This window comes from Trachemys scripta, chromosome 6, assembly GCF_013100865.1.
Source record: "Trachemys scripta elegans isolate TJP31775 chromosome 6, CAS_Tse_1.0, whole genome shotgun sequence".
Classification (NCBI taxonomy): domain Eukaryota; kingdom Metazoa; phylum Chordata; order Testudines; family Emydidae; genus Trachemys; species Trachemys scripta.
The window spans coordinates 31925297-31952913 of NC_048303.1; the positions used below are offsets into that span (position 1 = coordinate 31925297).

Below are 27617 nucleotides of genomic sequence, written 5' to 3' on the forward strand. Positions count from 1 at the left end.
ACAAAACTTTTGAGGATGTGCCTGAGGACGATGCACCAGTCCATAACCTATATCTTACCTGTATGTTTTTGCACTGTTCGTTCCAATTTTACTGGGCGTGGGCCACCATCATGTCTGATTGGTGCTCCTCATGGTAGAAGTGGGATACACCTTGCAGTTTCTCCTCCCCTCCTTCCCACTCCCCATCACTCTTCATGTACCCTTCTCACAAAAATCTCCTGGCCCAAGAGGTGCAGTTACTCCTAAGGGCAGGAGCAGTAGAGGAGGTTACCATAGTGGTAAGAGGCAAGGGGTTTTATTCCTGTTATTTCCTGATCCCAAAATCCAGCAGGGATCTCAAACCTATCCTAGACCTCAGGAACCCCTCAACAAGTTCTTGAAGAAGCTGAAGTTCCGCATGGTCTCTCTGGCCACAATTATTTCTTCCTTAGATCCAGGGGACTGGTATGCCGCCCTCGACTTGAAAGATGCGTATTTTTATATAGCTATCTTCCAGCGGCACAGAAGATACCTTGGGTTTGTAGTAAATCAGGACCACTCTCAGTTCAAGGTTCTATCCTTCGGTCTATTGGTGGCCTGGAGAGCCTTCACAAAATGTATGGCGGTGGTGGTGGGCTTCCTTAGAAGGAGAGGGGTGCAGGTCTACCCATAATTGGACGACTGGTTGGTGAGAGGTTGATCCAGGGAGTTAGTGGAACAGCACGTGCAGATTGTATGGTCCACTTTCGAGAACCTGGGCCTCCTGATCAACGAGCAGAAGTCCAAGCTCATGCCTATCTAGAGGATATCTCCGATGCAAACCAGGCAAGAGCCTCCCTGCCAAAAGGATGCTTCAGGACCATCTCAACACTCATTCAAGACCTGCTAGCATGCCCCACCACCAGGGCAAGAAACTGCCGTAAACTCCTTGGGCATATGGCCTCTTGCACCTACATAGTGCAGCATGCATGCCTTGGACTCCGTCCTCTACAGCTGTGGCTGGCATCGGTGTACATACCGGGGCATCACCTGCTAGACAGAGTGCTCATTCTTCCCCAAGTGACGCAAGATGCCCATCAGGGGTGGCTAAATCAAGATATAGTATGTGCAGGGCCTGCACCGTCAATAGAGCTGGTCACGGTTGCCTCGGCTATGGGGTGGGGAACCCACCTGGAGCCCCTTGGGACACAAGGTCTGTGAGCACCAGAGTAGGTACACCCGCATATCAACGTCAGGGAACTAAGGGCAGCGCGCCTTGCCTCCCAGGTGTTCTGCTGCAAGCTCCAAGGCAAGTCTGTATCAGTCCTCACAGACAACACCATGGCAATGTTCTGTATAAACAAGCAAGGGGTGAGAGCCTGATCATCTCCCTTCTGCCTCGAGGCATTGAAATTTTGGGACTACTGCTTATCCCACTCCATTCACCTGGAGGCTGCTTATCTTCCATGCTCGCAGAACAAGCTAGCGGATTACCTGAGCAGGTCCTTCACCAGTCATCATGAGTTGTGTCTCCCACAAGACATCCTGGAGGCTATTTTCCGGAGGTGGAGGTTTCTCCAGGTGGATCTGTTTGCAACCAGGAGCAACAGGAAATGCCCCCAGTTTTGCTCATACCTGGGTCACAGTCTGGGCTCTCAGATGCTTTCCAACTGCCATGGTGGGGTGGGGGCAGACTCCTGTACACTTTCTCTCCCCAATCCCCCTCCACTCCTCATCCACAGGGTGGTACTCCACGTCAAGAGACAAGGTACACATAATTCTCATAGCACTAGCATGGCTACGCCAACACCGGTTCACAACCCTACGGGACCTCTCCATAGACATCCCAGTTGATCTCCCAATGTGGCAGTCCTCATCTCCCAGGGCCACAGCCACATGCTTCACTCGAACCTGGAATCTCTGCATTTGACAGCTTGGCACCTTTGGCTGAACGAAATGGAACTAGCCTGTTCAGCACCGGTCCAAGAGGTACTTACGGGCAGCAGAAAGCAGTCAACTAGAATGGCCTACCTAGCAAAATAGAAAAGGTTCTCACTCTGGTCGCTTCAGAAAGGGGTCTCCCCTCTGGAAGCAATACTCTCCTTTATCTTGGACTATCTGCTCTGTTTGAAAGGGGAAGGTATAGCTGTGTTCTCTATTAGAGTCCACTTGGCAACAATATCAGCATTCCATCCTCCGGTGAACGGAAGATCAGTTTTCTCCAATTTAATTAGCTCTTAATTCTTAAAGGGCTTGGAGCGCCTGTATCCATAGGTATGCCAACCTCTGCCCCCCTGGGATCTCAACTTGGCCCTATCACAACTGACAGGGTCACCATACGAGCTGCTAGCAACATGTCCCTTGATTTATTTGTCCTGGAAGACCATCACCTCAGTTAGAAGGGTCTCGGAGATCTGAGCCCTCACCTCTGAGCCGCCCTACAGTCTTCTTCAAGGACAAAGTGCAGTTGCGGCTGCACCCCTCATTTCTTCCGAAAGTGGTCTCCCATTTCCACAACAGGAAGTCTTTCTCAGTCTTCTATCCTAAGCCCCATACGGCTAAACAAGAACAGAAGCTGCACTTTTTGGATGTTAGAGGTGCTTTGGCTTTTTATATAGGAAGAACCAAACCCTTTCAAAAATCCACCCGGTTATTTCTGTCTGTTGCAGAAAGGATGAAGGCCAGCCCCATCTCGGCTCAAAGGTTTTACTCCTGGATGAAGTCCTGCATGAGCACGTGCTATGACCTGGCAAAAGTGCCTCCCGCATGTTTAACGGCACACAGAGCTCATCAGTGGCATTCATGGCCCATGTTCCAATTGTAGACATCTGCAGGGCGGCCACCTGGTCGTCTAGCAATACGTTTACGGCAAACTACACCCTTACTCAGCAGGCAAGGAATGATGTAGCCTTCAGTGCAGCGGTCTTCCAGTCTGTGTGTCTCAAACTCTGACCCCACCACCTGAGTGTTTGCTTGGGAGTTCCCTATATTGGAATGGACATGAGCAAGCACTCGAAGAAAAAACGGTTACTAACACTTCCGTAACGGTTGTTCTTTTAGATGTTTGCTCATGTCATTCCACAACCCACCTTCCTGCTTCTCTGTCAGAGTTGCCAGCAAGAAGGAACTGAGGAAAGGGCAGGCCAACAGGCGCCACTCCAGGAGGCATCAGAGTCCACCTGACAGATATCGATGTGGGGGGAAAAAGTCTTTTGGCAATGGTGAAGGTGACGTGCGCATACCTATATTGGAATGGACATGAGCAACACATCTTGAAGAACAACAACAGTTAAGGTTAGTAACTGTTTTTATGGCTTGTGTATATTGTGATGGCGCAAGGCCAGATGGCTACAGTAAAGTAGTGAGGAACAGGTAAGTTAGCTCCAGGCTAAACAAATACCATGGTAACCAAATGGCAGTTGCTCCAGATTAATCAAGACACCTGGGGCCAATTAAGATCCTTCTAGAAGGCAGGAGAGACAGCTAGCTTGATTGGGACACCTGAAGCCAATTAAGGACTGGCTGGAACTAGTTAAAAGCCTCTGTTAGTCAGTGCGGGGTGGGTGTCAGGAGCTGTAGGAGGGAGCTGTGCTGTTGGAGGAACGAAGTAGTACGAATCCATATCAGGTGCAAGGAAGGAGGCCCTGAGGTAATTGTGAAGAAGATATTGAGTGGGGGCTGCTGTGGGGAAGTAGGGAATTGTACATGCCCTATTTCCAAAAAGTCAGCTTTCATAGCTGTTAAGTTTAGGGTCCCCGGGCTGGAGCCCGTAGTAGAGGGCAGGCCTGGGCTTCCCCCTCTCCTCCCTGATTAATCACTGATACTGGGAGACAACAGAGACTGTGTGAGGGAGGGTTGTTTCTCCTCACCTCCCTTGCTAGCTTATGATGAAAATGGCTCAGTAGACTGTGACCCTTGAGAGAGAAGGGCTATGTGGAGGTTCACAGTGAGCCTCTGAGGCTAGCAAAAATCCGTCAGGAAATGCAGGATCCAGAGAGTCAAGGACAGAACTTTGTCACAATATATAAAAGCTTTTTTTACAAATTCTAAATTTGTGCCAAGCTGGACATCATACTTTCCCTTTCTAAAATGTTCAATTGAAAAAATATGGACACGTGGATGGATCTGAGTATTCTATTTTTTTTTGAATCTGTATCTTAAATTTCACTTTGATTGTGATGGTTTCTTGGGAAGAGCCCAGAGTTTTACGGTAAGCAACGTAAGTGTTCTGGTAGGTAAGTTTTTTGAGCTCCTCGCCCTTGAGACCATAAGACACAAGCAGATCATTAACCTAAAAATTCTAAGAATGTAGGTAATAGTTGCCTTGAGCAGGGTGGATTTGGTTTAAATCATGATTTAAATCACTAGTAAGGAAGACTCGATTTAATCATGATTTTCTACACAAGTGATTCTTGTTGGTTGTTATAACCTTAATACATATTCTTCACAACTCAGAGATAGATGTAGGTTTCATTTTTAGAAGGTACACACAATACATTTTTAAACAGTGATTTGTTTTGAAAACTTTTCAGATTAGTTTTACAGCTATATCAGAAAATGAATGATTGTTCGGTTATTTCATTTACCAAAGATAATTGAAGCAGATATTTATGAAGTCATTGGTAGGTGAACTATCTCCAATTCAACAGGTTAATCATTAATAATATTTGAAGTATTTTCTTGCCATGCTGTATTAGGAGGAGAACATCACCAGACAGACATTTAAATTATTTTATTTAATTAAAACAATAATATTAAGTATTCTGGATTTTTTTCTTCAACAGAAACGTATATTTTAACAAAACAAGCATATGTCCCTCACTTCTCACATTTATGTCCAGACTTCTTCTCCTTGTCCAGATCTGTTCCGCCCCCAACAATATTTTAGTCATTGAACTTTTTGAAACTTTGCATTTTGAGAGAGGTAAGGGATTAACTCTGTGTACACAAATTTGCAGAGGGACAATAGAGTTAAGGTCTGTTGTTTCTCACCTCTGTATATTTATTTATTTTAAAACATTTTTGCTGTTAACAAGCATGTTACCTCTGGAGACCCAAATCCACAGTTTGAGACCTGCAAAACTAAGCATCTCTGATGGTATCTTCTAGACTAGCACTGAGCCCTATTGGGTAGCTAGAAAGATTAACCTTAAATAATCTATATGGAAGCCTGTGGAACCCGATAAGATTGGGTCCCTAATCCATGAACTATTGGAACTCATTTACAAAACTTTTCTTAAACATTACATTAATATATTGTCTCCATACTATAGAATTAGAATTTATAATCCCTATTCCATGATGAGCTATCTTTGAGCTATAATGTATCTTAAACCTATCTAAAGATAGTCTTAATTTTTTCCTCAAAAAGCATTTTATCAAAAACATGCAATTTAAATGTCTTAAATCTTTGTTTATCCACCTTGGCCTTGAGGTATCCAAAGATAGAATTTTCCTTTCTGTAGTTTGCTTCCCCATTCTGGACTATGTGAGTGATTCCTCACCTCTGGTCAGAGGATCAGCATCTGGTCTCTTTTCTGACTATACTGCCAAACTATCATTCATGTTGCTTCTTGATTACTGCATCCATCTCTCCTCTGGTCATCATCACTGCAACATTGCTCCTTCTGGTCTGGTCAGAATGCTGCTGCCAGAATCCTTTTTCTCAACTCAGTGCTTTGGTCAGGTCACTCTCCCTTATCCACTGTGTTAAACACAAACTTTTGGTCCTTGTCTTCATTAGCTTAGCTCACCTTACTTTCCTGATCCCTTAGCTCACTGTGTTTACTCTGCCAACTGTCCAGCTCTATCACCCATTTATTTACTTTTACAAGCTCCTAAGAATCTTCCATGCTGTCCCTCATGCGTGTTTCTGTTGTGACTGTACTTTTAATTTTTGAAAAGCAGTAGAGCCTGAGAAGTGTTCGTTTATTTTGCAAATCAAAATAAAATAAATGTGACATACTTTAACAGGAGGATACAGAGGTTACAACGAAGAAGTAATTGCAGGTTCAGGAAGAAGTAAGTAGATTCGCTATAAGGTAGCTTGTCAAGAAGTCAGTATTTTTTTTATTGCCTGACTATTCTCTCTTTTTCCTAATCAATTTCTTTTCTACTTAAGGTTCTTGGAAATCACACGACAAAACAGAAAGTGGTGATAATCAAGGTAAATTTAAGAAATTAATTGGGATACATGTATGTAGGCTTACTTATAAGGCAAGAAGACCAAACTTGTAAAGTTTGATTCTGTTTTAGATTTCATTAATTTATACATAAAATTGAGTGAAAGTGAACAGTAATAAGAAAAAAGTGTGTAAAAAAAAAAAAAAAAAAAAAAAAAAAAATTATAAATGCCTCAAGGTATACAGGGTGCCCATCTTGGAATTTATAATCTAAGGCAATTCACATACTGTTTTTTTTTTTTTTTTGGGGGGGGGGAGCGTTGTTTTCTTAACTTTTCAAAACATTTCAGTTGCACAGAGCACCATGTGACCAGAATTTGGAATTGTCACATTGGTGCACTAGTTCTTGTGACATTTTTAAAGTATTATTTCTCTAGTTGTTCGATTAATAGGATTCACTTAAGTGTATTGAATTTACTTGAAAGACAAAAGGTTAGAAAGTTGCTGTACAGGATAGGTAAAGTTATTCCAGGCTTAAAAGGCATCATGGAGAAAGGCAGACACAAAGATGAGCATAGGAGTGATGCAAGAATTTGTAAAGTGAGATCCAGCAGGTCCAAGGGACTGGAGAGAAATCTAGGACACGTGTGGCGCTTGCCCCAACCTGTAAGAAAATCAGACTTGCCCATAAAGAGTTCTCCAACCATTCAAGGAAGACAGATGATCCTTGCTGGAAATTCTAATCGGAAGAAAAGAATAGAACATTCTGCAAGCTACAAACAGACAACAGGACAACATGCTGCTTTCCTGAAGCCAAGACGAGAGACCTCACTCTAAGATTTGGTAGGCTTCTGAAGTTGACAGGCAAGGATCCACTGGTGCTGGGTCACATTGGCACAAATGACACTTCATCACAGGATATCTTGCAGATAGTAGATGACTTCAGGGAACTCTGAAGCATGCTGAAGAAGAAAGTCTGAGGCATCTTCTCTGAGATCCTTCCTATCCCATGATCAAAGGAAGACAGAAGGCAGAAATTCTTCTCGAGTAGTCCCCCTAGGGATGCTGCATTTCAGGAGCACATGTGCCTCTTGATCCCCCAGTAGGAGATTTCTAGCCAGCAGTTTCCGTTTGGCCCATGCACAGTCCCTATGCCTCCACTCTTCTGATTTTAAGGTTGCGTCCTTTAGTCCACCTTCCTTTGGGGACTGTCTTGTCCATTTCCATCAGGCTTGGGAGCAGATCACCTCAGACGAATGAATGTCTTGGAGGTCATGATATTGGGTTACATCATCCAGGTTTTGCCACTCTGTCCCTTTCATCCCTTTCTCCGTCCCTCTTCAGGGACTCCTCTCACGAGCTTCCCTTTAGAGGGGCAGAGAATTCTACTCAGAATAATTCCTAGTACAAAAAAAGGATGGCGGTTGCCAGCAGATCTTGGAGCTAAGACTGAACAAGATTGTGAAGCCTCAAGAGTTCAGGATGGTGACTCTGGCAATTATAATTCCTTCTCTGAAGGAAGGGGATTTGTTTGAACTATTAATATTTGAAATTATTAATATGGGAAAATATCAAGCACTAATTTAACCATAAATTCATTTGTTAAATCCAAAGGTATACAATTGCTCAAAACATGCCTAAAAAGCCCAGATAAGCAATTTACTATATCCAAATAGTAACAAAACATTTATAAGTATTTGATTAATATACTTACAAATGGGTATATTTGCAGAGTGCTTAGACCCATATTGGTCAGCTCCAATGTGATCAGGCAGGTACAGTAACTCCTTACTTAACGTTGTAGTTATGTTCCTGATGCATCTGAAGAAGTGAGGTTTTTACCCATGAAAGCTTATGCCCAAATAAATGTTAGTCTTTAAAGTGCCACCAGACTCCTTGTTGTTCCTGAAAAATGTGACTTTAAGCAAAACGATGTTAAGCTAATCTAACTTCCCCATAAGAATTAATGTAAATAGGGAGTTAGGTTCCAGGGAAATTATTTTGCCAGACAAAAGGCATTATATACTTTTTAAACAAGCAATTTAATACAGGTATTAAATAGGCTGGCAGCCCCCCTATCATGCATGACCCCACCCTAGCCTGGGACCCCCACGCTCTCCCCATCCCATCCCTTCCCACCTTGCCAGGGGAGGATGTCTCTGGCCTGGCTGGAGCTCTCCTGCAGGCTGGGCAGCGCAGCCGCAGTATGTTCCAGTGGGGTAGACCAGGTGGCATGGCCGCAGCATGCTCCAGCGGGCCGGGCGGTGCGGCCACAGCCTGCTCTGGGGGGCGGGGCCGAGTGGAACGGCTACAGCCTGCCAGCCCTGGAGCTGCAGCTGCTTTGGAGATTGAGCAGCGTGGCCGGAAGCAGAGAGACTCTGGCCCCGCCTCTTCCCTTCTGGCTGTGCTGCCTCTCCTTGCTCCCTCTGTTGGAGGGAGGATCTGTGTCCCACCGCTCCCTTTCTATACCTGTTCATAAGCCGACCCCCTTCTCTGGTGCTTCCCTCTTTTACTAAAAAAAAATTTGGCTTAGAATCAGAATATCAGGGTTGGAAGGGACCTCAGGAGGTCATCTAGTCCAACCCCCTGCTCAAAGCAGGACCAATCCCCACACAGATTTTTGCCCCAGATCCCTAAATGGCCCCCTCAAGGTTTAAACTCTCAACCCTGGGTTTAGCAGGCCAATGCTCAAACCACTGAGATCCCTCCCCCCCAGTGTACAAGTATATACAGTAGTTGGCATTATGGAGGGATGATTGCTTGTTGTCCATGTCATAGCCAACTCCTCCTCTTCAGCAGTTAAGGATTGATTCTGGTACTGAGTATTGAGAATATTTGCAAGAAAATGAGCTGGAGATAGTGCTTGTCCTATTCGTTTTTTTTAATGCTTGTAATTTAACTCTCATTGCATATTTCTCTCTTTAAGATCTCACTTCGTTCCTTCCAAATTTCAACAGCGTCAGCGATAAAACAGCTATTTCCCTGCATTTTGTTCAAGGCTACAGAAATAGGCGTCAGGGGTACTCAACAGGTGTTCAACATTTCTCTTAAGCCCAATGTTGAGAACTTTGGCTGTGACAGTGCCATCTATTTTTTCACAATTTTTGTTCACAAACTGTAATCAGATTAGGCCAGTTCTTGATATGATGTTCAAAACAGTTCATTACTGAGTTCCATCGCATGTCTTGCAGGACAGTTAGCTTGGTTTCTCCCACTTTTTTCAGAGCAGCTGCTGCAAAGTGGTTGTTACGGAAGTATTTTGTAATTTCAACAATGTTAGCCTTTATTTATAGAATACTGAAGTCTTTGGCTAAGAGGTGCATCAAATGAGCACTGTAACCATATGTTATTAGCTTGGGACTCTCTTCACTCTCTTCTAAATACTTTCTTCTCATTTGGATACGTTTACAGCATTGTCAGTGACCAAGCTGGGTACTAGATATTAGAATTTTTTTTTCAGTTTGTCATAGCTTTTACTGCTCCTTCTTGTAAGTATTCTGCTGTGTGTGCGTTTCCTGATGTATCAATTGTTTCTGTAGGGAAGACGTTCCCTTCTTCTGCTCTCACGCAAACACGTTTCTAATGCACTTGAAGAACACCTCACATCCACATATAAGTGCTCCATATGGCTTACTGATGTCCCAGACAAAGTTTGGTCTAGACTTGATTTCAGAAGAATGTAAACTTTGTAGTGTAAACAAGACTTTAAAGGTGTAAAATTCAGCTTCTGGTTTTTTAGTTACCCAATAGAACTCAACTAATTCTTTCTATTGATTAGAAGAGCCATTTGTGAGAAAAGTGAATAAATGCTAAGCAAGTAGAATGTTTCACAAAAACTTTGATTTTGACAACTGCAAGTAAGTGGTTTTTTTTTTTAATTGTAATGTTTGTTGTGCAATAAATGTACAATAGTATATTTTGTGTGTTTAAAAAAAAAAGTTGTATTGGATAACCTCAGTGCAGCACACTATTGAATCTTTTTCATACATGAATTATAAAGTACAGGTTAATGAAGTTCTACTGAATTGTTTGGCTGCTCCAAATGGAACAAGTTACTTTAACTAAAATTTTCCCTCAGATTATTGTTCATGTATCTGAACCATTGGTTTTCTTTTGTATTCTGAAGGTCCAAAGGTGACCTATGTGCCTCCGCCTCCACCTGACAATGAAGAAGCTGTCTTTGCACACTACCAGACAGGAATTAATTTTGATAAATATGACACAATTCTTGTGGAAGTGTCAGGACTTGATCCTCCACCAGCAATACTGGTTAGTGAACTCTTGTCCTCTATTAAAGTTACTGGCAAAAGGTATTTTAAAAATGAGTTTGTTCCCTTTTTTGCTGCTTTATGATGTATAAAAAGTAGTTTTTTCCTTTGATAAAAATATGAATAAATGTAATGAATGGCAAAATAGAGCTCTGAATCTTTTGTCGGAAGATCTCTTTTGAGGGACAGAGTTTCAGGGACTTATTTTGTAAACTTTGAAGGATGACAAACATAAACGTGGAATCTTAATTTTTTTCCAAATTACTGTTGAAATTAAATAGCTGTCAAACACACCAAAGCCTGACTTAAAAATCCTTTCACCTCTCAATTGCTCTGCTTTGTGTCTGTTGAGTATTGTGAAACTTCACTACCACCTCTATAATATTCTTCCAGGTTTAATAGGACTCTAATTTTTAAAGTAAAAAACCAAAGCAACTTTTGGGGCCTTCTTTAGACACTACAAAGAAGCAAAAGGTACAAGCCCATTTTTTCCCCCCTTTACAATAATTTTTTCTTTTAATAAAAAAAAAAAAAGAAAAAAAAATACTGACCTTAGGAACATTTTAGTAAAAGCGTGTTCTGAAATCTGTTCATTTTAAAGCAAATGAGAATCCTTAGAGTAAATTTTGTATTTTTTTCACCTTTGATAGTCTGTTTCCATTGTCCGTAATGAGAGAAATAAAAAATTAAAATAACATGTTTTGAGAAAGTAAAGATGTACAGTTGTCAGTATTAGATCTCTAAAGTGATGATTTTAACATTCCACATTACATAAATAATTTAAAATTTTGTTTTATTTGTTTGCTCTGCAAAAATACATACTACTACTAATTTCTCTCTAAATCAAATACTTTCAGTATGCTGCCTGAGGAGATCTGCTTTTTTTCATTGATAGTAAGCATAAGAGTTTTTGTGTTCAGAAAAGATCATTTTTTACAGAAAATTGGGAACAGTAAATATAATTAAACTGTTTCTCTACATGTGATAGTGTGGTCTGTCAACTTCAAGAAACTGGTTTAGGTTTTTCCCTTAAGGAGCAGTTTTTTGTCTGTTTTGGGTATTTCCTATTTTGTGGGAGCGAATGCAATACAAATGCTGTGTGAAATATAGTAAACTTTCTTTCTCTGGGTGTCTTCCCAGCATTAAAGAGAGAACCAATATGTAAATGCATGTTATTTGATAAGATGTTAATGAAGTAGGTGTTTGTAGTTGGTTACTGATGGCTGATACTCAGACTGGTCTAATCTGGCTATGTCACAGGTGTGTGTTAAGTTGAAAGAAAGAAAACTCTTAAACTTCAGAGGGTGATGTAGGGATACCAAAGAGAGAACGGAGAGCCAGGTCCAGACCTTGCTAGTATAGTACAGCTCACAACATTTTGGCCAAAAACTTTATGGCTATTTGTTGCTGTGGGTTTCTCTCTCCCCCCCTCCCCTCCCGATTTTTATTTTACACGGCTATTTTAAAAAAAAAAAAAAGCACAGCTCCAAGTGACACCACTGGAACTGACTTTTTAAAAATTGTTCATATTTTGGTCAATAAATGTGGCAACACTTACATAACAATTTGTTTGGTATTTATTGCAGTCTTGTTCTCTTCTGGTTTTGATGTTGCATGCAGTTCATAACTGCATAAAGAATTGGATTTTAAAATTGCTTATTGGGGGGAAAAAAATGCTACTTTAAGGTCCAGGTGTTCTTGGAAGATATTTTTATAACCCAAATTATAAACTTTGAAAAGGGCTGTAAAAATGTTTAGGAGAAATATATTTAGTAAACTACTCCTAAGTAACTTTTTCATTAGGTTAAGAAAAAAGATTGAACCCATTTTGCTCAGGCTAGCCATGAGAGAGCTCAAGGTTACAATTCTCACTATTAATAAATGTTTAAACACACTTCTAAAATGAAAACTGTCATTTGAGTCTGTAGTTGGATTTGATGATATTGCTGAAAAGTTGCCTCATTTAACAAACTAGCAGTGTGAGCAACCTGTGCAAGAAACTCTTCAACTATTTAAGTAGGTTGGACAACAGCTTCGTCTTAAATAGGGCTCCCATATGAACATGTCAGAAATGACCTTTATTAAAGGTGTATGCCAGCAGAAGGGTCAGATGCCAAAGTTATTTAAACTCAAAATTGTTTTCATTGTGACGGGTTGATTCTGCAATATCGTCCAGATTTCTCCCCTGCAGTTATTAGATAGTTCAGAGTCAATTCCAACAAGGAAACCTCTTCCTTTATAAGGATGCATCTGCTGGAAGAAAGCCTCCAAAAGAGAGAGAGCATCTCATGGAACTTTTCCCAAGCTTTTCCTAATTCTTCATGTAGGATATACAGTAGTAACTTTCCTGTTATGTACTTTTGTACCAGATATGGAGTGGCTACAGAGCTTGCTTATACACACCAGATGTGTTCATAAGATCCTTTAGTGATCTCCCATGTATGGCTGAGGTTAGCTTTTAAAGGTATTTTACACCCAACACCCCCTAGTGGCTGAACAGTATAATACAGTTTAGCATTCTATTATATCTCCCCTTTTAAGTTATACATTTCTACTATGGCTGTGGATTAATCGCAGTTAACTCACGCAATTAACTCAAAAAAAATTTACTGCGATTAACAGTGCGATTAATTGCGATTAATTTTTTTAAACAATAGAATACAAATAGAAATTTATTAAATTTTTGGATTTTTTCTGCATTTTCAAATACATTGATTTCTGTTACAACACAGAATACAATGTGTACGGTGCTAACTTTTTATTATTTTATTACAAATATTTGCACTGTAAAAATGATAAACAAAAATTGTATTTTTCAATTCACCTCAAAGTACTATAGTGCAATCTGTTTATCATGAAAGTGTCACTTACAAATGTTGTTTTTTGTTTGGTTTTGAGTGCAGTTATGTAAAACTTCAGAGCCTACAAGTCCTACTTCTTGTTCAGCCAATCGCTAAGACAAACCAGTTTGTTTACATTTATGGGAGATACTGCTGACGGCTTCTTAATTACAATGTCAACCTGAAAGTGAGAACAGGCATTTGCATGGCACTTTTGGAGCTGGCATTGCAAGATATTTACGTGCCAGATATACTAAACATTCATATGCCTCCCCATTCTTCGGCCACCATTCCAGAGGACATGCTGACGATGCTCGTTAAAAAAAATAATGCGTTAATTAAATTTGTGACTGAACTCCTTGGGAGAGGCTTGTATGTCTCCTGTTCTGTTTTACCCACATTCTGCCATATATTTCATGTTATAGCAGTTTCGGATTGTGACCCAGCACACGTTTGTTTTAAGAACACTTGCACAGCAGATTTGACAAAACGCAAAGAAGGTATCAGTGTGAGATTTCTAAAGATAGATATAGCACTCGACCCAAGGCTTAAGAATCTGAAGTGTCTTCCAAAATCTGAGAGGGACGAGGTGTGGTGAATGCTTTCAGATGTCTTAAGAGCAACACTCTGATACAAAACTACAGAACCCGAACCACCAAAAAAAGAAAATCAACCTTCCTCAAGTGGCACCTGACTCAGATGATGAAAATGAACATGCGTCGGTCTGCACTGCTTTGGATCGTTACCGAGCAGAACCCATCATCAGCATGGACACATGTCTTCTGGAATGGTGGTTGGAAATTTTGTGTTTTGCTGTACTACTTTAACTACCCTGACATCTGTTGGAAGTCACTCATTACTACCATTATATTGGCTGCTTATTGCCTCATTGGTAGTGATGTGACTGCAGTTCAAAGTGCTAAAGCAGATCAAATCCACTCTAATCCTTTGATATAGAAGATAAGAATCTTAGGCAGAAATATGTTCTTCTCAGCTTACCATTCTAATGCCCAGAATGACAGTCAGGTGATTATATGCAATTGCCAGTATTACCTATGAGAGAAAATAGTATTGTTTGCCCAATCACTGCTGAAAGACAATACAAGACTTGCCAAACCTTTTATTTCTGAAGGTCAATCAGTCAGTTGCTAAGGGTGCCTTGAGAGCATCATTCAGTGCTTCTGATGAGGCCTCTAGAATTGGTAGCCGCTGAGATTAATTTGAAGTACCACTTGTGGCTATGTTTGTCAGGACTTTCTGTAGAAACAAGAATGCAGGTAAAAGACTCCACTTGATGGTGAAGGGCTGTTTAAATCTAGAACAGACAAGGTTCTAGACCAACTAAGACACCAGGTCTACTGTTTCTACAAGATGATAGAGGCCAAGAGCTTCAAAAGCTTAGCGGGTTCAGAAAGGGATTAGACATTGATAGGGATAACCAGAATAATCCAGAATTGTTGTAAATATTAAATAAGGTTTGGAAGAAATCTAAACCTTCATCCTTCAGGTTTTAAGCCTGCTTCTGACTATTGGTGGTGGATGAAATAGAAGGAAACTTTCCCTGGAGCCAGTTTATCCCATAACTGCTTGCTTCTGAGTTTCTTGCACCTCTTCTAAAATATTTTTGCTAGCTACTGTTGATGATTAGGCTATTGGACTTGATGGACCCCTGGACTGATCCAGTATGGTAATTTCTATGCTCCCATATATTATCCTAGAAATTGCTTTGATACTCCACGACAGAAGCCAGTCTGAGGGACTCGGGAGCAACTGGGCAACTTATCAGTCTGGGGAATGTTGATCAGATTCAAAAGGCAGAATCAGCATAAATTCACTTGGACTTGGGGCAGTGAGACTTGCACTGTGGGAAATCTGTCAATTCAGTAAAATGCTGCCATCTGAAGAAATTGCTTTCAGATCTGTCTGTAGATTTCTGAAGTCAGAAACAGCAGTTGAGCTTCCACCTATTCTGATAACCAAAATGGCATCTGAATCTTGTCCTGAAATCCCTAACTGTTCAGCCATTGAAACTCCTCTCCATGTCACTCTGGCAATCCTTTTAATTTTTTGTGAATGGCACTCATATGAAGGAATGGTCACTGCAGTAGTTGCAGGATATTGTTGCGGGGGGTGGCGGGGAATTAAATAGGTAATGGGACACTCTCTCAAGTACCCATAGACATTAAAAGTTCTGAATCCTGAGGAGCAATGGAGTAGTTCTGGTCTTTCAAGCATCTAGACCACTTACTACCAGTATTTCGCAACTTCTGAATTTGAATCATTTTAGTATGGTGCTATACTGTTATAAACTTTCTCTTTTCTAGACTTTTGAAGAAGCTAATCTTTGTCAAACATTAAACAAGAACATTGCTAAAGCTGGATATTTGAAACTTACGCCAGTGCAGAAGTATAGTATTCCTATTATACTTGCAGGGAGAGATTTAATGGCATGTGCCCAGACAGGATCTGGAAAAACGGTAAGTTCCCACCCCTCTGTATAAAGGGGGCTTCCATTGTTTCTAATGCCCCCGTGTTTAAATTACACAGGAGACAGGTAGATAGCTGTGACATTCCCTCCTGTCTGGACAGTTTGTACAGCCTAATATCAATGAGTATCCATAATTCCTTACATAGTGTCAATACATACATTTCACAATGATACGAATCACCAGTGTCATTAGCTTTGAGAAAAGACTTCACTCTGATTAATATAGTAATATTGTATACAATAAGTTGGCTCAGTTGCTTCTCGGCTACTACTCAAAGTAAAGTTTATTTAAGCTTGAGGAACGCGACATGGAATCTGGTAGTGAAGAAAGCTCCATGCTCTTTCTTCCCCCATTTGTGTTTGCTGAAATGCAAATTGTTGAGTTTCCTGCCATCTCCTCTCCATGCTGTCTTGATGGTCCTGTTTCTGCTTCTATGTAAATATGGACTTTCGGTGTCTTTGGCTGAAGATTGGGCTGGTCAGACTCAAATACACATTCCTTTGTCTAAGCAGGCCTGTTTACTAACTCCCCTGACGTGCCTGGCTTGAATACATTTTAGTTATCATTCCAGCTTATGTCCATAACTCTCAATACCCACTGCATGCATACATCGTTCAAGAATATTAATGATCAGTGAGTTTAGTTTTCAACTGATACCTCACAAGTAAGGCTGAGAGTCTGTCATGGAGGTAATGGATTCTGTGACTTTCCATGACTTCTGCAGTGGCTGGCATGGCTGGCTCTGGGGCTGCCAGAGCAGTGCCAGTCTCAGGCCACCACCCCACCGCTGTCCCCCCCTTCCCCTCAGAAGCAGGAGGAGGAGTTTGGGGTGTGGGAGGAGGTTGAGGGCTGGGGGTTGGGATGTGGGAGGGGGTGAGGGCTCTGGGTGCTGCTTAACTTGTGGGGGGCATCCCCAGAAGCAGCAATATGTCAGTCCCTCAGCTCCTAGGTGCAGGCACTGACCCCGCAGCTCCCATTGGCTGTGGTTCCCAGCCAATGGGAACTACGGAGCTGGCAGCGCACGGAGTTAGGAGCTTAGGGAGGGACATGTTTCCAAGAAGCCGGGTAGGAAGCCTGCCAGCCCTGCCAACTCCCCGCCCCCAGCACCAGCGCAGGTCCCAGGCTGCTCCCCCCTGGATAACATCGCTGAGTACCTGCAGTCCTCCCAAGCACCTCGTGGATCCCCCCGGGCTGCTGCCCACCTGCAGCGCCCCGTCTCTGAATTTATGTAGAACTTGCTAGATTTATTATAGCTTTTCAATCTTCAAATAACTTTTTCCTTTAACTTCATTGCTTCACAAATTGCTCACACTATTGAAACAAATGTTTTAAACCCAATGCTAATAAAGCATTCATGTTTGCTCTCCAGGCAGCTTTTCTTTTGCCAATTTTGGCTCACATGATGAAAGATGGGGTAACTGCCAGTCACTTCAGAGAGCAGCAGGAACCAGAATGTATTATTGTAGCCCCAACTAGAGAACTGATAAACCAGATCTTTCTGGAAGCAAGAAAGTTTTCATATGGGTAAGCTTTTTAAAAAAATACCAGGCTACATTGCAAAAGTATGAGGCTTAATTTAATTACTGTAAAATCAAAGAATTGCTACTACGGTTTTGCCTTAAAAAATACACGCGTTTTATCCAATTCAATTTGTCTACATTCACTTCAGCAAGGAATTGAATTTAGGCCACAAAAGACTATTTTTGTAGTCTAGTTTACAGATAAGAAATTAGAATGGGCAAAAGGAGTTTGTAAGATGATTTGTGACAAATGTTTATAGAAGCAGAGTCTTCCTATGAAATGTGTTCCAATTTCTTAGTGAAATGAAGTACACCTTTACCTCAATATAATGCTGTCCTCAGGAGCCCAAAAATCTTACTGCATTATAGGTGAAACCATGTTATATTGAACTTGCTTTGATCCACCTGAGTGTGCAGTCCCGCCTCCCCCCGAAGCGCTGCTTTACCGCGTTATATCCGAATTGTGTTATATCGGGTTGCGTTATATTGAGGTACCAGTGTAATTAATTTAATCTAGTTTGCTTTCATAATTTATAGTAAGGTTTTTTTGGCATTCACTCATCTTGACAATAAAAATAAAGTAGCTGTGGTTCAGTGTTTCTAATGAACTCTAAATTAAGGTTCAAAGAGATCTGATTGAAAGTCTGAGCAACAATGGTTAATTCTTTTTGGTTTGAATCCTTTGAGGCAAAACACTCTTTCTATTATTTTTTTTTTTTTTTTTTAAGTTTTCATTCTTTTCTTAACAGCAGTTCTGTTGCCTCAAAGGAGAGGGATAGAAATTCAGCTCTTAGTTTGGATAAGGGTCTTCGGTGATGGTGGCGTATTTTTTGTTTTTTTGTTTTTTTGTTTTTTTTTTAATAGACCTCTACCCCAATATAACACTGTCTTCGGGAGCCAAAAAATCTTACCGCATTATAAGTGAAACTGCGTTATATCGAACTTGCTTTGATCCGCCGAAGTGCGCAGCCCTGCACCCCCGGAGCGCTGCTTTACCGCGTTATATCTGAATTTGTGTTATATTGAGTCGCATTATATCGGGGTAGAGGTGTATTTAGTAAAATCAAGTCCCATGCCTTAGCAAATGGAATAGCTGGAAAAATGTTTCACGCAAGCACTTTAATTTTGTAATCTTCCAAAGTTCAGTTTGCACTACATATGTGTGCATAACAGTTAAATAGAATTTTAAATGCCTTTTTTAAAAACAAATCTCTCATTTGATGCACTTACTGCCTTTGCTTCATTAAAGGTACATCTTGTACAAAACAGCTCATTCAAGTGCATTCTATTCCACACTATAGAATTTGTTTCTGTTGTGTCCTTTTTAAGCAAACCACTTAAGATAGACACTCAGAAGTGCCTCAGTTAAGGTTGCTTGCACAGCATTAAATCTCTCCTTTGTGTGTATTTGTTACCATAGTTGTAATGATTGTATAATGGATGTTGTTCAAAGGGAGTACAATTTTTCAAGCATGTGTGAGACTTATTCAGTGGGACTTCAGCTCCAAGGTTACTTAGGAGTCCTGGGTAAAATTTTGAAGAGTGCCTAACTCATTCAGCTTGCGGGTTGATGGTGCATATTGAATAAAGCAAGGACATAATGAATGGGATCTACGTTTTTGTGGGTAAATTCTACTTGCAATTATTATAGCATAGGCCTGGAGTAAATCTGTCAGCAGATTCAGTCCCCGTTCTTACAGGGGTAAGTGAGAGCAAGTGCAAGCCCATGGTGAATTGAGTGTCGAAAATGTAGCAAACGAATATTGAACTGCTGCTTTAACCACTGCATGAGATAGAGATCCTGTGGGAAAAGGTGTAATGTAACCATGCAATACAGTCATGATATATATGCACAAAGGGGCAAGATATTTTGTGCAAGAAAAATTAACTTTGGCATTTTCTGACTCTGAATGTGACCTTTAAGCTGTCATGTTTTAATTCTGTAATGTATGAAATTTACAAAAGTCTCAAACAAAATACAGAGGACTGGCATCAGGATTCTAAAAATAGTAGCTGTTAATCTTAGCTCTATTGTAATTGTACAGAGGATTAATTAACAAATAACGGAGAGAATGCAGAATAACTAAATGGTAGTGCTTGTCATACTATATCCTCACACAAAATCTTGCCTCTTTCAACATCAACCAGTCACCAATTATTTAAGTTCCTGACTTGAGCAGTTTGTGGAAAAGCTTTAAATGCTGTAACTATGAAACAGTACAGTAATTCCTGGGCCGAGGAGGAGGGGGGTTTATAAATGAAAGTGTGTAACTAAGAATTGACTTGCGAATATAATCACAATTTCTTGCCAATTTAATAGAACTTGCATAAAGCCAGTTGTGATATATGGAGGTACGCAAACAGGTCATTCAATTCGTCAGATAATGCAAGGCTGTAATATATTGTGTGCTACCCCAGGAAGGCTTATGGACATCATAGGTAAAGAAAAGGTAAGATCTTACCTAAAATTTGTTATATTTAAGAATATAATTTACCTTGAATTCCTTGAAAATCGTTTGCAGCATTTTTATTACAGATCAGTGCTAGTCAGTCTAACTTGACACAAGCAAAGACAGATTTGCAAACTTGTCACCATCAATTAGAATGGATGAATTTGGCAGTCAAATGAGGTTGCAGTGATTCCATTTGCATGACCTAAGCAGCGTTTTTGAATAAATGCTAAACTTGTTGCAGTAATATACCTAGCCAGTGTAAAATGTTTGTAAATAAATGCATATTTATAGCACTTAGCAGGATTTATATTTGGACTCTTTTGTAACACCAGAAATGTACATAGCACTTTAAGACATCTAGTTGTGACAGTATTCTTGCCCTGAAGAACTGGAGTCAGACATAGTACCAGCCAGGGAGACAGCCAAGTGTTTGGAAGGTTATGTGGCAAGAAAAGGATTACAGAAGTGAAAGATGACAATCTTGTTTACTTATGGGATCAGTCTTCTTTGTTTTGATTTTCAGAAAATTAAAACTTTGGAGCAGGGACATGAACTCAGGTCTCCCTAGTGGTGTCTCTCTTCAGGGCAAATCTCCATCTGACTTACACTGGCTTAGTCTTCCGTTGGTAGTAAAATCCTTAGTATTAGGATTAGCAGCTTTTATTGTCTTTGTGGAACTATTTTCTTAACATGAAATAAATTAAATTAACATATTTGAAAAGAGCTTATTTTTTCCATTAATCGGTTTGTAAGTTTGTGACTATTATTTGCACTTTGGTGATTATGTTGGCAGAAAAACACAAAACCAATGGTGTAGTGTTAAAGTAGTGTGCAGTAAATGGGCCCCTGGGCAGGTGAAGATACCTCAGTCCCTCCTACAGAATTGTGTTTTGTTTCCTTGGTAGGAAGGATCTGGTGTTGGTTTTCCATTTGTTTTCCTAGGACTACTGGTCAGAACCTCACTCCTGATTGGTGGTGATGGTCACAAAATAACTTTTGTCTGTAGTTACTAATTCGTTTTGTGACTTGGTGGAAGTCTGCATTAGTGACACCAAGGGATCATGTCAAGGAACAAAGGGTGTGTTGGGCGCCGGTCACTAGTAATCATCTAGTTCCAACTAGTAAACATTTAGTTCCAACTAGACTAAAAATTTTTAATTATGCTGAACTAGATCAGGAAACAGTTTAATTCTGAAATTCCCTGACACTTTGTAGAGTAGATAGTGCAGAGGTACAGTAAGTTAAGATCTTTAAGTTGTGTACTGGATAGAAATGAATAGGAATAAGGGGATTCTGGGGAGAACAGGAAGCATTTTAAATGTGACTGACCTGCAATCTGAGAGGGGAGGAATACCTTACCATTATCACTGATAAAATAGTCTCAGAAAATGGCATTGGCAGAAAAGTTTCTTGTTTTTAGCCTGTTCTGTTTTGAATGTATCTTTACTGAAATATTTTAAAGCTGTTTTTTCTTTTTCTTTCTTTCTTGTACTTAAATAAAAATCCACTAAAGATTGGATTGCATAAAGTGAGATATTTGGTGTTAGATGAAGCCGACCGTATGCTCGATATGGGTTTTGGTCCAGAGATGAAGAAATTAATCTCTTGCCCAGGCATGCCATCAAAAGATAGGCGTCAAACACTAATGTTTAGTGCCACTTTCCCGGAAGAAATTCAAAGGTGTGTGACCATTTGCATGAAGCTGGAAATGTAGTTGAAGAAAATGTATTTTTAAGATCTGTGATCAGACTTTGCTTATTTGGACAATCAAATAAAAATATTTGAAGTTGCTACTTAGTACTGTTGTAATAAATTGAGCACTAATATTTAACAAACTTAATAGGATATTAAGTTTATTATTGTAAAGACCCCAAATTGAGCTCATTTTGTGTGTTTTATGTGTTCACTGTGTAAAAGAGTTAACTTAAACTTTTTGCTGCATAAGTCAGTCTCTGTGATGCTGACTTGTGCTAGAAGCAGTGTGGTCTGATGGACTACCGAGCTTGCTGAAATTCAGGAATCCTGACTTAACTGCTAATTTTTCTTACTAAAGATTAATGCGTTGATTATTTTAAAAACTTAAGGCAAAAATTCTGCCCTGGAATGTGTATGCAGGATTCCTGTAACGTTAATGGGAGTACTGTATATCCCAGGATATAATTTGGCCTGAAAGGTCTAATTTTTAAGTCTAAATGAATATTCTTTTGCTGTGTTGTGGTGATTGGGTTTATATATAATAAAAAGCTTTATGCAACTTGCCTGTGCAACTTGTATTGTGCTAATTATAAGTAGTTTAAGAACCACTACAATAATGTAAACTTTGTTCTTTTTGAAGGCTGGCTGGAGAATTTTTGAAACCTGAATACTTATTTGTTGCTGTTGGACAAGTGGGTGGAGCCTGCAGTGATGTTCAGCAGACCATTCTTCAAGTTTCCCAATATTCCAAGAGAGAGAAACTGGTTGAAATTCTACAAAGCATAAGTAACTTTCTTTGTTACCTTTTTAATTGCCTTTTCCAATGAGTGAGAGAATCAAGTTAATAGGAATTTATTTTAGCGCTTGATTCTGCTACTCAGCGAGGCCCAGGGCCCCACTTTTCTAGGCACTGTACTGTTATATAGTAGAAGACAGTATCCATTTCAGTAGAGTATTTTCTTTAGCAAATTTCACTGCCTTTCCTAACGTAAGTAATTTTGTTTTAAACCTATTTATGTTGTATATAGGTGTTCTCTAGATAGTCCACTAGTATTGGGTACTGCTAGACAAAAAACAGTTACCCAGGTTCTGGCACCCCCGGAGCAAAAATAAGGATTTGTGGTCATTTCTGTGAAGGAACTCTACAATCTACAATTCCACCTGCGAGTCTTACTTTGTACCCTGGTCCAATTTTAGTTTATTCTTTGGAACTGGAATTCTGTGGGGGAATATTGACCACTATTTAGTGAGGGCAAGTTGTTAGTTGGGGGGAAAAGGCACTGAAGGTTTCTGCTAAGGTGTGAAAGCTATCTGAAACAAGAACATCCCAGTTTCCAGATCATTGATCCACTTGCAGAAATGCAAAGTACAGATACAATTAAATACCTCTATCACAAAATTGATTTTTATCTAATTGATAGGTGTTGTTCAATTATGTGATACTTCATACTACATTATTAAATGTGTTCTGTATCTTGTAAATGTAGTAAATTCTTACTAATGTTAGGCCTCAACACATGTCCTATTAAATCTTTTCTGAGATGTGGGGAGGTACTGTTGTCCTGCTGGTGTCGAGTGTGCTAACTAATGACATGTTCTAGTATTAAGCACTAACTTCCTTTGACTATATGCATGAAATTTTTTTTTTTGTCCATCTGTGAAGGCCCTCAGGCACTCCAATGGAGGCCATTTAAGTACATGGCTGGATGGACAGACAAAATCAGTTTCAGTTACTTTGACCTTTTTGGTACTCCACAGAACTCACCTCTACCCACCAGAATAATAGTATTTGGATGTTCTTTTGTTTTTGTTTTTTTTAAATAATCCTGATCTTGCTTTGAGAGCATATATTTTTGCATGTAGTTATTTTAAAATAAGCTCAGTAATAAGCCTTCAGAAAGGTTTCAAAAACTAGGTGGGCTGTGCGTCTAGTGCCAGAGAATAGCATACCTCCATTATTACTAAGGCTGTCAAGCGATTAAAAAAATTGTGATTATCACGTGATTAAACAATAATAGAATACTAATTATTTAAATATTTTTGGATGTTTCCTACGTTTTGAAATATATTTATTTCAATTACAACGCAGACTCCAAAGCGTACAGTGCTCACTTTATATTTATTTTTGATTACAAGTATTTGCACTGTAAAAAAACAACAAATAGTATTTTTCAATTCACCTAATACAAGTACTGTAGTGCAATCTCTTTATCAGGAAAGTTGAATTTACAAATGTAGAATTATGTACAAAAATAACTGCGTTCAAAAAGAAAACAATGTGAAATTTTAGACCCGGCAACTCCACTCGTCCTACTTCATGTTCAGCCAATCGCTCAAACAAACAAGTTTGTTTACATTTGCAGGAGATAATGCTGCCCGCTTCATGTTTAGATTGTCACCTGAAAGTGAGAACGGGTGTTCTCATGGTACTGTTGTAGCTAGCATCACAAGATATTTATCTGCCAGATGTGCTAAAGATTCGTATGTCCCTTCATGCTTCAACCACCATTCCAGGGGACACGCATCCATGCTGGTGACGAGTTCTGCTCGATAACAATCCAAAGCAGTGTGGGCCCACTTTTATGTTCATTTTTATTATCTGAGTTAGATGCCACCAGCAGAAGGTTAATTTTCATTTTTGGTGGTTCAGGTTCTGTAGTTTCTGTATCGGAGTGTTGCTCTTTTAAGACTTCTGAAAGCATGCTCCACACCCCGTCCCACTCAGATTTTGGAAGGCACTTCAGATTCTTAAACCTTGGATCGAGTGCTGTAGCTATCTTTAGAAATCTCACATTGGTACCTTCTTTGCGTTTTGTGAAATCTGCAGTGAAAGTGTTCTTAAAATGAACATGTGCTGGGTCATCATCGGAGACTGTTATAACATGAAATATATGCCAGAATGCGGGTAAAACAGAGCAGGGGACATACAATTCTCCCCCAAGGAGTTCAATCACAAATTTAATTAATGCATTATTTTTTTTTTTAACATTCTGGTCATGAAAGCATGTCCTCTGGAATGGTGGCCGAAGCATGAAGGGACATATGAATGTTTAGCATATCTAGCATGTACATACCTTGCATGGCTACAAAAGTGCCATGCAAATGCTTGTTCTCACTTTCTGCTGACATTGTAAATAAGAAGAGGGCAGCATTATCTCCTGTAAATGTAAACAAACTTGTTTGTCTCAGCGATGGGCTGAACAAGTAGCAGCACTGAGTGGACTTATAGGCTCTGAAGTTGTACATTGTTTTGTTTTTGAGTGCAGTTATGCAACAACAAAAAAACTACATTTGTAAGTTGCACTTTCACAATAAAGTATCAGAGGGGTAGCTGTGTTAGTCTGGATCTGTAAAAAGCAACCGAGAGTTCTGTGGCATCTTTAAGACTAACAGATGTATTGGAGCATAACCTTTTGTGGGTGAATACCCACTTCGTCAGACCCGTGTGTCTGACCAAGTGGGTATTCACCCATGAAAGCTTATACTCCAATACATCTGTTAGTCTTAAAGGTGCCACAGGACTCTCGGTTGCTTTTCACAATAAAGAGATCGCACTACAGAACTTTTATGAGGTGAATTGAAAAATACTATTTCTTTTGTTGTTTTTACATTGCAAATATTTGTAATAAAAAGTAATATACACTTTGATTTCAATTACAGGCAGAATACAATATATATGAAAATGTAGAAAAGCATCCAAAATATTTAATAAATTTCAATTGGTATTCTATTGTTTAACAGTGCGATTAAAACCTCAATGAATTGCAATTAATTATTTTAATCGTGATTAAATTTTTTTATTTAATCGAGTGAGTTAATTGCGATTAATCGACAACCCTAATTATTACTCTTGCTATTAGTGAGCAAAGATTAGGGTGATAGGAAAGGAGCTGCAGATATTGGATCATGGGGCGTAGGGAATTGGCGAATGCAATACAGAATGTTTTATCCCAAAGGTATTGGCTTGATGCAGAAACGAGTGGGTGAAATTCTGTGCCCTGTTTGTGTAGGAGGTGAAGCAAGATGATCAGACTGGTTCCTTGTGGTCTTAAACTCTGAATCTATTTAAACGATGGCAATATGTTCATGGTATAAATGATAAAAACACATTAGTGCTTTTGAGACTGTAGGAAGTCTGTAATGTTCCCCCTTTACCAGATTGTGTCTTTAATCTGTTGCAGGAGATGAGCGAACTATGGTGTTTGTGGAAACAAAGAAAAAAGCAGACTTCATTGCAACCTTTCTTTGTCAAGAAAAAATACCAACCACCAGTATTCATGGGTAAGTATTTTACTGAATAAATTCTTTTGGTCTGCTATGGTTTATTTAAATTAAAAATGACCTCTTCTGTTAAAACTCATTTGTCATGAGCAAAACCATTATTGGACCAAAACACTTGGAACCAGGATTCTGATTCTCAGTGCTTACTGGACAATGTAAGAGTTGGCGGTGGCGAGAATCCTGCTCTCACTGCTAAATGGCTAAATATTTTTCTGTTTCCCTGGGATAAATTGTACATATAAGCCTCTTTGTTTTCAGTTTAAACTGATTTTTACCAAAAAAATTCTGGGATTGTAAAAAAAAAAAAAAGTATTACTCAGTTTTTTCCAATTTTCACCCTCCTTTTGTATCATTCAAATATATAAAAAATAACTTTTTATTAGGAAAATACACTACATTGCATGAGATGTATGTATTGTAATACATTAGTCTGTGTATATTGTGGCAGAGCTCCAACCTTATCCCCGCGGGTCCCGCGCTTCCAGGTGGTTTATACTAGCCTCAGAGGCTCACTGCGACCCTCCATGTAGCCCTTCTCTCTCTCTCGCTGTCTCTCGGGCCAGGGTTACAGTCTACTGAGCCCTTTTCATCATAAGCCAGCAAGGAGGCTGGTGAGAGAATTCCCACAGTCTCTGTTGTCTAGGGTTACCATATTTTCCTTTTTAAAAAGGACACTCCATGGGGCCCTGACCCCGCCCCCAGCCCCGCCCCAACTCTGCCCCCTCCCCTGAACGCTCCGCTTCCTGCTCCTCCCCCTCCCCTACTTCCTGCGAATCAAATGTTCGCGGGAAGCCTGAAACAGGGAGGCAGCAGGTAAGCTGAGGCTGGGGCGGAGTGCAGCGTGGCCCAGTCCGGCCCCCCTGGCCGAGCGGCTCCCTCTGGTGACCGGCTGGCCCAGGCCAAGAGGTTCTGGCCCCGGTGTCTCCCGCCGGGCTTGGTGCCCGCGCTCCTGGCCGAGCACCACACCCACCACCGAACACCGTGCCGGCCAAGTGCCTGCGCTGCCGCTCCCTGCCCCGGCCGAGCGCCGCGCCGGCCCCCAGCCACATGCCCGCGCCGCCGGCTCCGGCCGAGCACCGCCCCAGCCCTTGCCACGCACCCACCGCCCCAGCCCCTGCCAAGCACCGCGCCGCCCCCGCACCGCCGGGCCCTCCCTCCCTATTTTCCTGGATATGTCCGGCTTTTTGGGATTTCCCCCCGGAGGGGGATTTGAGGCCCAAAAAGCCGGACATGTCCGGGAAAATCCGGACGTATGGTAACCCTACTGTTGTCCCTACGGGCTTATTCAAGAACAGTTTAGCCTCCTGTCCTGACAGGGACCTGTCTTCCCCTCCCAGGAGGTGTTTCTGTAGTGGTGGGTTGTGGGGAACTGGGCCCACCCTCTACTCCGGGTTCTGGCCCAGGGACCCTAGTGGCAGCAGCTGTTGGCAGCCTTCCTTTCACGGCCAGAGCTGCTACATTTCCCTGGGCCACTTCCCCACAGCTCTACTGTTTCTCTCTTAACGCCTTCTTCACCCTTACCTTAGGGGTCCCTTTCCAGTGGTTTGAGGGTGTCTTCGTTACCCAGCCCTTCAGCCTGGCCTGACCAGAATGAGCCCTTTTACAGTATCAGAGGAGCCTTTATTAGAATCAGGTGTTCTCATTAGCCTAATGGCCTCAACTGACTCTTTGCAGGCTAATTGGAGTCAAGTGTCCACCCTAGCCTGGAGCAGCCCCCGCTCTGGTCAGTCAGGGAATAGAAAACTGCTTATCCAGTGGCCAGTATATCTTTCTTCTACTACTCTGCTGTACCCAACTGGCCTGGGTCTATCACAATATGCAAAGCTGCCTGTTGAAGTAAGGCTATGTATTAGTCTAGAAGATGCACACAATAAACAAACAGGCACGCATGCAAGCTCTGAAGTGCGTGCGCATCTGAACATACTGATGACTCTCTCACTCATTATATACACATTTCAAGCTGTTAGCAGATAACGATTTAAAAATTTGAA

The 27617-nt window shown here is 40.7% G+C and overlaps 1 protein-coding gene across 3 annotated transcripts in view; it reads left to right on the forward strand.

Annotated features, from left to right (window-relative positions):
- DDX4 (DEAD-box helicase 4) overlaps positions 1-27617 on the forward strand; it is a 103189-nt gene that overhangs the window by 53944 nt on the left and 21628 nt on the right. For 2 of the 3 annotated variants that reach the window (XM_034774740.1, XM_034774741.1), the window contains 9 exons: positions 5932-5979; positions 6080-6124; positions 10207-10349; positions 15513-15665; positions 17047-17201; positions 19518-19647; positions 21164-21330; positions 21986-22131; positions 25527-25626. In XM_034774740.1, the coding sequence (XP_034630631.1) occupies positions 5932-5979; positions 6080-6124; positions 10207-10349; positions 15513-15665; positions 17047-17201; positions 19518-19647; positions 21164-21330; positions 21986-22131; positions 25527-25626 (1087 nt within the window). The remainder of the gene's footprint in view (positions 1-5931; positions 5980-6079; positions 6125-10206; positions 10350-15512; positions 15666-17046; positions 17202-19517; positions 19648-21163; positions 21331-21985; positions 22132-25526; positions 25627-27617) is intronic. The other variant, XM_034774742.1, reaches the window with a different exon arrangement.